Raw genomic sequence first — 12,664 nt, 5'->3', positions numbered from 1 at the left:
ACAGATTGTTGAGAAGGCCCAAAAGACCATAAGAGACTATTTTGAGATAAATCTGAATACAGAGGTAGAAAAAAGGGTCATTTGGGACACAAATAAGGCAGTTATGAGAGGTTTTTTGATTCAACAGAATGTAATAAGGAAGAAGGCCCAAAATGAAAAGAAAGATATCATCTTGAACCAATTGAAAGAGAAAGAGAAAAAAATGAGGAGTAATCCAAAGAATCAACAGGTTCAAAAAGAAATAAAGGCCTTTCAATCACAATTCTCTCAGATAATTAATCACGAAATTGAATGGAAAATAAAAATGATGAAGCAAAGGTCTTTTGAATCGGCAAATAAATGTGGTAAGTTACTAGCTTGGCAGTTGAAAAAGAGACAGAAAGAAAGTACAATAACTATGATAATGCAAGAGGAAAAGACTATTGAGAACCCTGCAGAAATTAGGAAATGTTTTCAGAAATATTATAAGCAGCTATATAAGAAAGAAAAAGAGGACTTAATTAAAACAGAACAGTTATTGGACAAATATGGATGGCAGAAAATTCCTGAAGAGAAAAGGACCCTACTCAATTACCGGATTACAAGACAAGAATTGGAGGCAGCAATTAATCAAATGCAAATTGGCAAGGCACCAGGACCTGACGGATTGACAGCAAAATACTATAAGACATTGAAAGACTGGCTGATTCAGCCACTGATGGAAGTATGCAATGAATTACTAGAGGGGGGTTAAGGCGCCCGAGACCTGGAGAGAAGCATTTATTACGCTGATACCTAAACCAGATACAGACAGAGCTCAAGTAAAGAATTACTGCCCAATTTCCTTGTTAAATGTGGATTACAAAATTTTTGCAAATATCTTGGCTACAAGATTGAAGAAGGTCCTTGAAGATCTTATTCATCATGATCAAGCAGGTTTTTTACCTGGTAGACATATGAAGGATAATATTAGGAATATAGTAGATATTTTGGAAAGGTTAGAGGCCAAAAAGAACTCTAAGGCTTTGTTAATGTTTATTGATGCGGAGAAGGCCTTTGACAACATTTCTTGGAGTTTTATGAAGAAGAATTTTGAAAATATGCAGAGTTTTATGAATGGTTTAAATGCAATCTATTTTGAGCAAAAAGCAAAAATTATAGTTAATAATGTGGTGTCAGAGGAAATTAGAATTGAAAAGGGTACCAGGCAAGGGTGCCCACTCTCCCCTCTGTTATTTATTATGGTTCTGGAAGTCTTGCTGAATATGATAAGGAAAGAGGAAGGTGTAAAAGGGATTGTAGTGGGTTCGAAACAATATAAGTTAAAAGCCTTTGCTGATGATTTGGTGTTAACATTACAAGATCCAGAAACCAGTGCAATTAAAGCACTGGAAATAATACAAGAGTTCGGACATGTTGCAGGTTTTAAATTGAATAAGAGTAAAACCAAAGTCTTAGGGAAAAATCTAACATTAGAAGAAAAAAATAAGTTACAGGAAGCCACTGGTTTGATGTTTGTAGAAAAGGTGAAGTATCTTGGTGTAAATATGACGGCAAAAAATTTGAATTTGTATAAAGATAATTACGACAAAATGTGGAATGAAATTAAGAGAGATCTGGATATTTGGACAAATTTGAAATTGTCTTTGATGGGCCGAATTTCAGTTGTTAAGATGAATGTATTGCCAAAAATGTTGTTTCTATTTCAAGTACTTCTAATTATTGAAAAGTTGAATTGTTTTAAAGAATGGCAAAAGGTATTATCGAAATTTATCTGGCAGGTGAAAAAACCTAGAATTAAGTTCAAGTTATTAACAGATACAAAAGATAGAGGGGGCTTTTCCCTGCCAGATTTGAAACTTTATTTTGAAGCTGCTGCTTTTTGCTGGTTGAGAGATTGGTTTGTGTTAGAGAATACTGATGTATTAGATTTGGAAGGTTTTGACAATGTATTTGGATGGCATGCATATTTATGGCATGATAAGATAAAGGTCCACAAAGGTTTTAAAAATCATATAATTAGAAAGTCATTGATTAATGTATGGATGAGATATAAAGATCTGTTAGAAAGTAAAACACCCAGGTGGATTTCACCGTTAGAGGCTAAGGCCCAGAAAAGGTCAAATATGGGAACCAAGTGGCTGAAATATAAGGATATATTGGTACAAGAAGGAGACCAATTTAAGACAAAAACATATGAGCAAATGAAAGATAATGTTGATGATTGGTTTCAATATTACCAAATGAATGAAGTCTATAAAATGGATAAAAAAGAGGTTTTCAAATAGAGAAATCCAAACTGGAAACGTTACTGTTAGATACAAAATCAAAGAATCTTTCCAAGATGCATAATTTATTGATGGAGTGGCACACGGAAGATGAACAAGTGAAATCAGTGATGATTGATTGGGCTAATGATGTGAGGCACAACATTATGATGGAGGTCTGGGAGAGGATGTGGAAAAAGGGTATTACGTTTACAGCATGTAATGTTTTGAAAGAAAATATGATGAAGATGATGTATAGGTGGTATGTAACACCGGTTAAACTTGCAAAAAATTTATTATACACATGATAATAAATGCTGGAAATGTAAAGCTGTAGAAGGAACCTTTTACCACATGTGGTGGACTTGCCCCATAGTAGAAGACTTCTGGGAAAAGATTTATAATGAATTAAAGAAAGTGTTGAAAAACACATTTATTAAGAAACCAGAAGCCTTATTGGGTATAGTCAGAAAAGAAATTCCCATAAAAGATATTACTTTCTTTCTGTATGCCACAACAGCGGCGAGAATTTTGATAGCCAAGAATTGGAAGACACAAGAAATACCAACGGTGGAAGAATGGCAGATGAAAATGATGGACTATATGGAACTCGCTGAGCTGACCAGGAGAATCCGTGACCAGGGAGAAGAGTCGGTGGAAGAAGATTGGAAGAAATTTAAGGACTATTTGAAGAAATAGTGTCATATTAATTAGTTTGAAATGGACTTGGAAGTGCTTATAGGTTGCAGTTTTAGAGTTTAATGTTTAGTATTAAGGATAATATGAAAGAATGATTGTTAAATGATAAGAAATTAAATATAGATAGATATTAAATATGATTTAAAATTATGAAATAGAAATTGCTAATGATGATTTACGATGAAACGCAGATAGGGGGGACTTGAGGAAGTCACCTGAAAATGATTAGAAAGATTAAGAATAATGGAAGTTAAGTATTCTTTTTGTATTTTTGTTGATTGTATTGTTTATGTTATGTCTTGTTTTTTATGTGTTTTTTTGTTTAAATATATGTTTTCATAAAAACAATAAAAACAATAAAAAAATAAAAAAATAAAAAAAATAAAGAACAACAATAAAATCCAGAAAAATACATTTCAAAAAAGTTATAAATTGTTTTGCATTTTAATGAGTGAAATAAGTATTTGATCCCCTATCAATCAGCAAGATTTCTGGCTCCCAGGTGTCTTATACAAGTAACGAGCTGAGATTAGGAGCACTCTCTTAAAGGGAGTGCTCCTAATCTCAGTTTGTTACCTGTAAAAAAAAATCTGTCCACAGATGCAATCAATCAGATTCCAAACTCTCCACCATGTCCAAGACCAAAGAGCTGTCCAAGGATGTCAAGGACAAGATTGTAGACCTACACAAGGCTGGAATGGGCTACAAGACTATCGCCAAGCAGCTTGGTGAGAAGTTGGTGCGATTAATCGCAAATGGAAGAAACACAAAATAACTGTCAATCTTCCTCGGTCTGGGGCTCCATGCAAGATCTCACCTCATGGAGTTTCAGTGATCATGGGAACGGTGAGGAATCAGCCCAGAACTACACGGGAGGATCTTGTCAATGATCTCAAGGCAGCTGGGACCATAGTCACCAAGAAAACAATTGTTAACACACTACGCCGTGAAGGACTGAAATCCTGCAGTGCCTGTAAGGTCCCCCTGCTCAAGAAAGCACATATACAGGCCCATCTGAAGTTTGGCAATGAACATCTGAATGATTCAGAGGAGAACTGAGTGAAAGTGTTGTGGTCAGATGACACCAAAATCGAGCTCTTCGGCATCAACTCAACTCGCCATGTTAGGAGAAGAAGGAATGTTGCTTATGACCCCAAGAACACCATCCCCACCGTCAAACATGGAGGTGGAAGCATTATGCTTTGGGGGTGTTTTTCTGCTAAGGGGACAGGACAGCTTCATCACATCAAAAGGACAATGGACGGGGCCATGTACCGTCAAATTTTGGGTGAGAATCTCCTTCTCTCAGCCAGGGCATTGAAACTGGGTGGTGGATGGGTGTTCCAGCATGGCAATGACCCAAAACACATGGCCAAGGCAACAAAGGAGTGGCTCAAGAAGTAGCACATTAAGGTCCTGGAGTGGCCTAGCCAGTCTCCAGACCTTAATCCCATAGAAAATCTGTGGAGGGAGCTGAAGGTTCGAGCTGCCAAATGTCACTCTTGAAACCTTAATGACTTGGAGTGGATCTGCAAAGAGGAGTGGGACAAAATCCCTCCTGAGATGTGTGCAAACCTGGTGGCCAACTACAAGAAACGTCTGACCTCTGTGATTGCCAACAAGGGTTTTGCCACCAAGTACTAAGTCATGTTTTGCGAGGGGGTCAAATACTTCTTTCACTCATTAAAATGCAAATCAATATATAACTTTTTTGAAATGCCTTTTTCTGAATTTTTTTGTTGTTATTCTGTCTCTCACTGTTAAAATAAACCTACCATTAAAATTATAGACTGATTATTTCTTTGTCAGTGGGCAAACATACAAAATCAGCAGCGGATCATTTTTTTTTCCTCAGTGTAGAAGTAAAACGTTGAGATCATTACTATGTAACTTAATGCACAGAAAAAAGTTGAAATCCCTGCTTTTTTCTTCCCCTTTACCCCACAATTTACTTTTCCACTTTTTCACTTACCCACTTTCCTTATTGTCTTTATCTTCATTTGTCTTTTACAGTATATTAAGAAAAACTTTCAATAAAAATTTTCTTATTAAAAAGGTATTACTTCTTGGAACAGGGCAATGCTAAATAGGAAAATTGAAGAATAAATTTTAAAATGTCAGTGGCATGTTCTAGTAACATTTCTTGGTCTGTTATATGAAGCAAGATATCAGTCAACACTGGGAAAAGAAAAGACAGTTTGAAGTCTACAAAACTGATTACAGAAAGGAAATATGCTTATGTTCTTTATATGTCAAGTTGGTGATATAATGTGCTGCTTCTTTGACACAAAGTAACTGACAAGGGTGGGACAGAGGCCCATCCAGGAAGCCACTATACAAATAAACGAAGGGCCAATTATACACTACTTTGTTCTTGAAGCCAGGCACACACTGGAGATCAAATCCTGCTTGTATTTACCATTAAGTTTCTTCTGTTGGTAAATTGTCTCTTTCAGGATGGTGAAGACTTAATGGATGAGAGCGTGTTGAAATTCTACACGCAACAATGGGAAGATTATCGGTTTTCAAGCAAAGTGCTGAATGGAATTTGTGCCTACCTCAATCGACACTGGGTTCGTCGTGAATGTGATGAAGGCCGAAAGGGAATATATGAAATTTATTCCGTAAGTTTTCATGAAGGGTAGTTATAGTCAGTGGAAAAATTCAGCAATCTTGTTTTAAAGGGGGAAATGAAATATGTGTTTTGTCTTTTTTGAACCACTTGTCTTTTTACTTTCTCTTAAGTTTTCTTCCTGCCTATATGCAACTCAAAATAAAATCTTTCACATATAGAGGTGTGTGAAAAGATCAGTTTTCTGGCTTTCTATTCTTCACCAAATTATGAAGAAAAAATGCTTGACTTTTTATTCTCGTGAAGTATTTCTACACTGGCAGAATACTTTTTGCAATGCCAATAAACCAGGTAGATGGTTAGCTTATTTGTTAAGGAAGAAGCAAAGGGCTTCTAATATAGATAGAACAGAACATAAGGGTAAGGTAGTGTATCAGCAGAGTCTTATTAAGAAGACTTTTGTTGATTTTTACTCTAAGTTATATGCTAGAGATAAGATTAGTGAGGCAGATATTGATGTATATTTGATGAATGCTAATATTCCTGTTCTTACAGAAGAACAAAAGGAAGAGATGAATCAATTGATAACTGAGGAAGAAATTTTTTCAGCAATTAAACAATTGAAAGTGGGTAAGGCGCCAGGTACGGATGGATTGACTGCTGTGTATTATAAAAATTTACAGTTAGAGATGGTAAAGCCATTAAGGGAATTGTTTCAGACAATTCAAATGGGAGGAGGGGTGCCCCCGTCCTGGAAAACTGCTTTTATTTCTCTGATTCCAAAGGAAGATCAGGATGTCACCCAAGCAAAAAATTATAGGCCAATATCACTTTTGAATACGGACTACAAGATATTTGCTAAGGTTTTAGCTAACAGATTAATGAGGGTATTGCAACAAGTAATTCATGGTGACCAAACTGGGTTTATAAGTGGTAGACAAATGAAGAACAATGTGAGGCATATAGTTGATTTGTTGGAATTTTTGGAAAGAAACAATCAGATCCCTGCAGCGTTGATCTTTTTGGATGCTGAAAAAGCCTTTGATCAATTGGATTGGCAATTTTTGTTGAAAGTATTAGATAAAATGAATTTTGGGGATAAATTTTTACAACCAATTAGGGCACTATATCAAAAGCAAACAGCCCGTATAATAGTTAATAATAGTTTGACGGAAGTATGTAACATTGAAAAGGGCACAAGGCAGGGGTGTCCGTTATCACCTTTACTATTTGTTTTAACATTGGAGATATTATTGATTAAAATACGGGATTCGGGAAAAATTAGGGGAATTCAAATAAGAGATCAGGATTACAGACTGAGGGCGTTTGCAGATGATCTGGTTGTTACGGTAACTCAGCCTGAAGATTCAGTTGTAGAACTGATGGAGATAATAATGCAATATGGGAAAGTTTCTGGATTCAAGGTTAACATACAAAAAACTAAAATGTTGTCTAAGAATATGACAGTATCACAAAAGGCTGTTTTAGAAGAGCTAACGGGATTTGAAATTGTTAAAAGGGTTAAATATTTGGGGATATATTTGTCACCCTCAAATGTAAAGCTATATAAAAATAATTATGAAAAGTTATGGGGAAAAGTTCAAAAAGAATTGGATAGCTGGAAAAAACTACAATTTTCTTTATTGGGAAGAATTGCAGCAGTGAAAATGAATGTTTTGCCGAAATTTTTATTTTTATTTCAAATGATACCTATTCTTAAAAAGGATTTAAACTTGGAGGAATGGCAAAAGGGTATTAATAAATATGTCTGGGCAGGGAAAAGGCCACGAGTTAAATTTAAGATTATGCAGGATACACGTGAGAGAGGTGGTCTTAAAATGCCTAATCTTAAACTATACTATGAAGCTGCTGCTTTGTCAGCGATAAGTGATTGGATTAATTTAACACAAGTGAGATTATTAAATCTTGAAGGCCATGATTTGTTATTTGGTTGGCATGCATATTTATTGTATGATAAGAAGGTGGATAATGTGTTCAAGGTACATATTTTAAGACATGCTCTGTTGCGAGTTTGGAAAAAGTATAGACATAAGTTAAATTATAAGATACCTATATGGGCAATACCGAAACACGCAATAGAAAATATAAGTGTTGGGTTTAAACATGATGTGACTACATATAAGGAAATTTTAAGTTTGGAAAGGAATGTATGGCATTTGAAGCCGTATAATATCTTAAGAGAAGAAAAGATTGTACAAACTTGGTTTCAGTATGGGCAATTACAGGCCAGGTGGAAAGAAGACCAGAAAATTGGTTTTTCAATGACTGATGAAAATTTGGTAAAGCAAATTAGAGATCAAGGTCAAGCACATATTAAAAGGATATATCTTGCATTGATAGAAATTGATTCAGAGACAGAACTTGTTAAAGACTGTATGATAAAGTGGGCTCAGAATTTTCAAGAAGTCATTACAATGGATACTTGGAAAAAGATTTGGGTGAGAAATGTAAAATTTACGCAAGCTCAAAATTTAAGAGAGAACTTTTATAAAATGTTTTATAGGTGGCACTTAGATCCTAAAAAATTAGCAAGTATGTATCCGAACTGCCAGCCTAAATGTTGGAGGTGTGGTGGTGAAGATGCAACGTATTTTCATATATGGTGGACCTGTAAAAAGGTTAAAGCTTTTTGGATTAAAATCTGGTGGAACATGCAAAAGATATTTAAGAAAAGGATAAAGTTTTGTCCGCAATTGTTTTTATTGGGCATTATTACTGATACTACTGTTGTGGACACTAAGTTGATGTTGAATTTAATTACGGCAGCAAGACTTTTAGTAGGGCAATATTGGAAGAAGGAAGAACTGCCGACTATAGAAGAATGGACTTTAAAAGTTTCCAACCTGGCGGAAATGGCAAAGATCTCAGCGTACTTGAAAGACCATTCGCAACAGAGATATATTGTGGAGTGGAAAAAATGGATTGATTATATCCAGAATAAATATGGGACTAAAAAGTTTCATCTAGCATTTGAATAAGTATTGATGTGATATTTATATTGCTTGTAGTTATTTTATAAGAGTTAAAGTGCGATAGATTTAATAGTTTATTGTTGTTTGCATAAGGTAGATTATGATTGTTTGTATTTTTATACCCTGTATTTAGCTCTGGGAAGTCGGGGAGGGGGGAGGGGGAAGGGAGGGAGGTGTTGGGGAGGGTTGGGGAGGGGGTAGGGGGTTGGGAGGGGTTTTGTTTTGTTAAAAAAATGTATTGCAAAACTTTTCAATAAAAAAAAATTAAAAGATGCTTGCTCCTGGGGAGGAAGGCCGTGGCAAATCTAGACAGCACACTAAAAAGCAGAGATATAACCCTGCCAACAAAAGTGCGTATAGTCAAGGCTATGGTCTTCCCAGTTGCAATGTATGGCTGTGGAAGTTGGACCATAAGAAAGGCTGAGCGCCAAAGAATTGAGGCCTTTGAACTATGGTACTGGAGAAGACTCCTGCGAGTCCCTTGGACTGCAAGGCGATCAAACCGGTCAGTCCTAGAGGAGATCAACCCTGACTGCTCTTTAGAAGGCCAGATCCTGAAGCTAAAACTCAAATACTTTGGCCACCTAATGAGAAGGAAGGACTCACTGGAGAAGAGCCTAATGCTGGGAAAGATTGAGGGCAATAGAAGAGGTGGCTGGATGGAGTCACTGAAGCAGTAGGTGTGAGCTTAAATGGACTCCAGAAGATGGTAGAGGACAGGAAGGCCTGGAGGAACATTGTCCATGGGGTCGCGATGGGTCGGACACGACTTCGCAACTAACAACAACATCATCTTAATTGGTATTTTGTTGTGCAGCACATTATGCATCTACTGTTTTATCATTAAGCTCAGGCTTTAGTGGGATCTGGCCCTCAAATGATATAGAGTGCTACCTCTCCCCTCCTTGGTACTAGAATGTGCCATGGCTTACACATTGATCTGGTATAGATTTGCTTGCATTAACACTATTTGTCTAGTGGTGTCCTTTTTCACTTTGATATTTTATTATGAGCTACATTTATTTGTGTTCATGATTACTTAATTCTTACTGGCAGGAATATACAGGAATATGCACATTTTAGCTGGCCTGTCAGTGCAGAACTGTAGAAATGTGGTCCTTGGTTCATGGTGAATCTATAAAACTCAATATTAAGTTACAGAATGGACCACAGATTTTCTCAGTATTTTTAAGCAGAGGAAACACAAATTGCTTAAGGATCAAAGGCAATATTTATCAAGCTGCCCAGAGTCACATAACAACGAGATGGGTGGCATATAAATTTAATAAATAAGTAAAAATAAATAAAAATTTTATACCTTAGTTTCAGATAAAAATGAAGCAAAGTCTGGTTGCATGCATAAAAACAGATAAGAATTGAATGAAGCTAAACAAATGATTCCTGGACCAAGAACTGTGTTTTTATTATTGTATGCTGTAAAATGCAAAAGTGCATTATATTTAGTTTTAAGTGGAAAGAGACAGTATATTTCTTTTGCCTCTATATGCTAGCACTTCACTCCCATTTCTCTTTTTGCATCATAGGGGATTGAAGAGCTGAGACATACGTTGGAAACTTGACACTTGTGTTATTCATTTTCTAATGGAATCACTGAGAAAGTTGTTTCTGACATAATTAGGAAGTTGTGGAGAAATTCACTTTCTTAAAGTGTTGCTTTGCCACTTCCTTTCATTTTACTTGTAGGCCTTGCAAATAATCTAGATTTTACAACATAGATTTTTCATTACTATTTCCTGTAAAATAAATTCTTAGTTCAGAATTTTGCTTTAACTTTTAATGTAACTTTGGACACTTAATTTTCATAGCCTTTGATAAAAATACAGTAATTTACTTGTTGCAGTTTGATGTATCATCTTTCCATCTGTAACTAAAGAAGTGCCCCACTGGTAGACCCCTACAACATTTTTTTAATCAATATTCTTCCTAGGAATTTGTTTTCTGATTGCTGGCCCCTGTAAATCTTTTTCATACCGTGACTTACACTTAGTATTACACCCATACTGCACAGAAAATCCTAATTTAGCAGAATTCATACTCAAATGTGTATGATTTTCTTTCTCAAATATTATTTGGAAGAGAAAAAAATGACACTTATGAGTAGTATCGTTGAAACTTAATGTTAAATGTTCCTAATATTAAATACTGTACTGAAGAGTATACAATGCCATGACTATCTACTTCAATTGGTCTAAATTTTATATACAAAAACTGTAATTTTGTAATTGAATTTACACAAATGGACCTGTATAAAAAAATTAAGGCTGAAGTTTGCCCTCCTATGTTTTGGTTCATATCAGCAGTATTCTCATATAGAACAATAGTGAGATTCAGGACCTCTTAACTAGTGGCTTTCATGAACACTGTCCTCTCAGTTTGCTGGTGTCCTATGACAGTGTGGTGGTATTCGTTAATGGATGCTAATTTGAAAAGTGTTTCTTGAAGGATGGAACTTTTGAAAACATGGGAACATGCAATATTAAAGATAGCTATAAAAACAGGAATAAGCATTTCTGATATTTCTTCTTTTAAATCCTAGCTTGCACTGGTGACCTGGCGGGACTGCTTGTTCAGGCCACTAAATAAGCAGGTAAATTTCTATTAATGGATATTTTCACTTGTAATGTTTATATTAATATAACAAAATCAGTATCTGAAGTGAGGGACTATGACAAAGTGATTTTAAAAATTAATTCTTTTGTGTATAATTGAGATATTTATTTAGATTTCAATTTACATTTATTTCCTATAACTTAATATTTTTCAATAATTTTATTAAGAATTATATTGGACAGATAAAACTAAAAAAGAACCTAATACAAAAATACTCAGAAAAGAAAAAAAGAATAAAAACTGTAGAAAAAAATGTCCCCAAAAGAAACTTCCCCCTTCATCCCCAGCAAGTATATTCAACATTAACAACATATCACTGTCTCTTAAAATACAACCAAATACATCTTCATTCCATACCTCACACCATTTTCTATAAACTTATCTCTAAATCTTTACCTCTCCTTATTAATCAGCAAATGTCCAGTAAAAATTAACAGAAAAACCTAACAACATAAGTATACAATCCCTTTCCATTTAGTCTAAATCTCCCTTATCCCTCTCTTTAATAATCAAAATCTAATCCCAATTAACAATTAAACATTGCAAAAAAAATTACAAACTTTAAACATTACCAAAAATAGTACCCTCTTATTTACATATCAAAAATAACCCTGTTATTGCAAACTAATCCACTACACTCTGAACCTTTTAAAAAAAAACCCTATCCAGTCAAGGTAACCATTAAGCATCATCATAGAGAGCAACCCATTATTTAACCGTAATGAAACAGAACTATTTTGGTACCAGTATAGAGTTAAAAAACACTTCTTGAAGCCACAGATCAAATGTTTCCTTTAAAGTAGCCACCTTGTGCTCTCTAGTAATTGACTTTCAAAGACTTTCAAATTTGAACTTTAACAAGACATATTCATCCAAAGCCTTAGCATTTAAAACTGTCCAAAAATAACTCTATAATCACCCCTTTGTTGTATATTGCAAAAAATAAAAACCTTATAAAGCTGGAAATACATAATTTTCTTCCTTTTTAAATGAATTGAAGAGAGGTTCACCCAGGAACTGGTAAGGTTTTCAATCTTAAAGAAACAATATACAAAATACATTTTTAGAGTGATTAAAAAGATGAGGTTTGGTTGAACCTTGAGTCTGTGAAAGGCTGCAGAGCATGATGGAACCTGCAATTCCCAGCTGATTGTAAGTGGCTGCAAAAATGTCAATTTCTGGCATCTACTTACCAAAAAACAGCTGTCCGGAGTATGTATGGGTAATCTCCAGGTCTCTCTTTTTCCAGAGTGAATTTCTGCAGTCTGGATCTCATATCTAGCTGCCTTTTGGGCCATAATGCCCCCTGAAATCTGCAGAGCAGAAAAAAAATGTGGGCATTATTTTATTTATTTATTTATTTAGTTATATTTATATACCACCCTATTCCCTGAGGACTCAGGGCGGTTTACAGGGAATTAAAAATCCAAAATACAAAAATTAAGAACCAAATTAGAAAATATTAAATTAACCCTGTAGTCAGTTAAAAAGAACCCCAAATTAAAAATTCCTCCTCAGTCTGG

General features: G+C 35.1%; 1 protein-coding gene across 1 annotated transcript in view; it reads left to right on the top strand.

Moving 5' to 3' along the window:
• Window positions 1–12,664, top strand: part of LOC308676692 (cullin-1-like) — a gene marked incomplete at its 5' end in the record, with an annotated part of 384,730 nt that overhangs the window by 115,915 nt on the left and 256,151 nt on the right. The window contains 2 exons of the mRNA XM_081342685.1: window positions 5,402–5,569; window positions 11,068–11,118. Coding sequence (XP_081198811.1) covers window positions 5,402–5,569; window positions 11,068–11,118 — 219 coding nt within the window. The remainder of the gene's footprint in view (window positions 1–5,401; window positions 5,570–11,067; window positions 11,119–12,664) is intronic.

This window comes from Vipera berus (assembly GCF_964194415.1).
Source record: "Vipera berus genome assembly, chromosome: W".
In the NCBI taxonomy this organism is placed as follows: domain Eukaryota; kingdom Metazoa; phylum Chordata; class Lepidosauria; order Squamata; family Viperidae; genus Vipera; species Vipera berus.
Note: the sequence above shows the minus strand (reverse complement) of the source record. Positions and strands in the feature narration are given on the sequence as shown.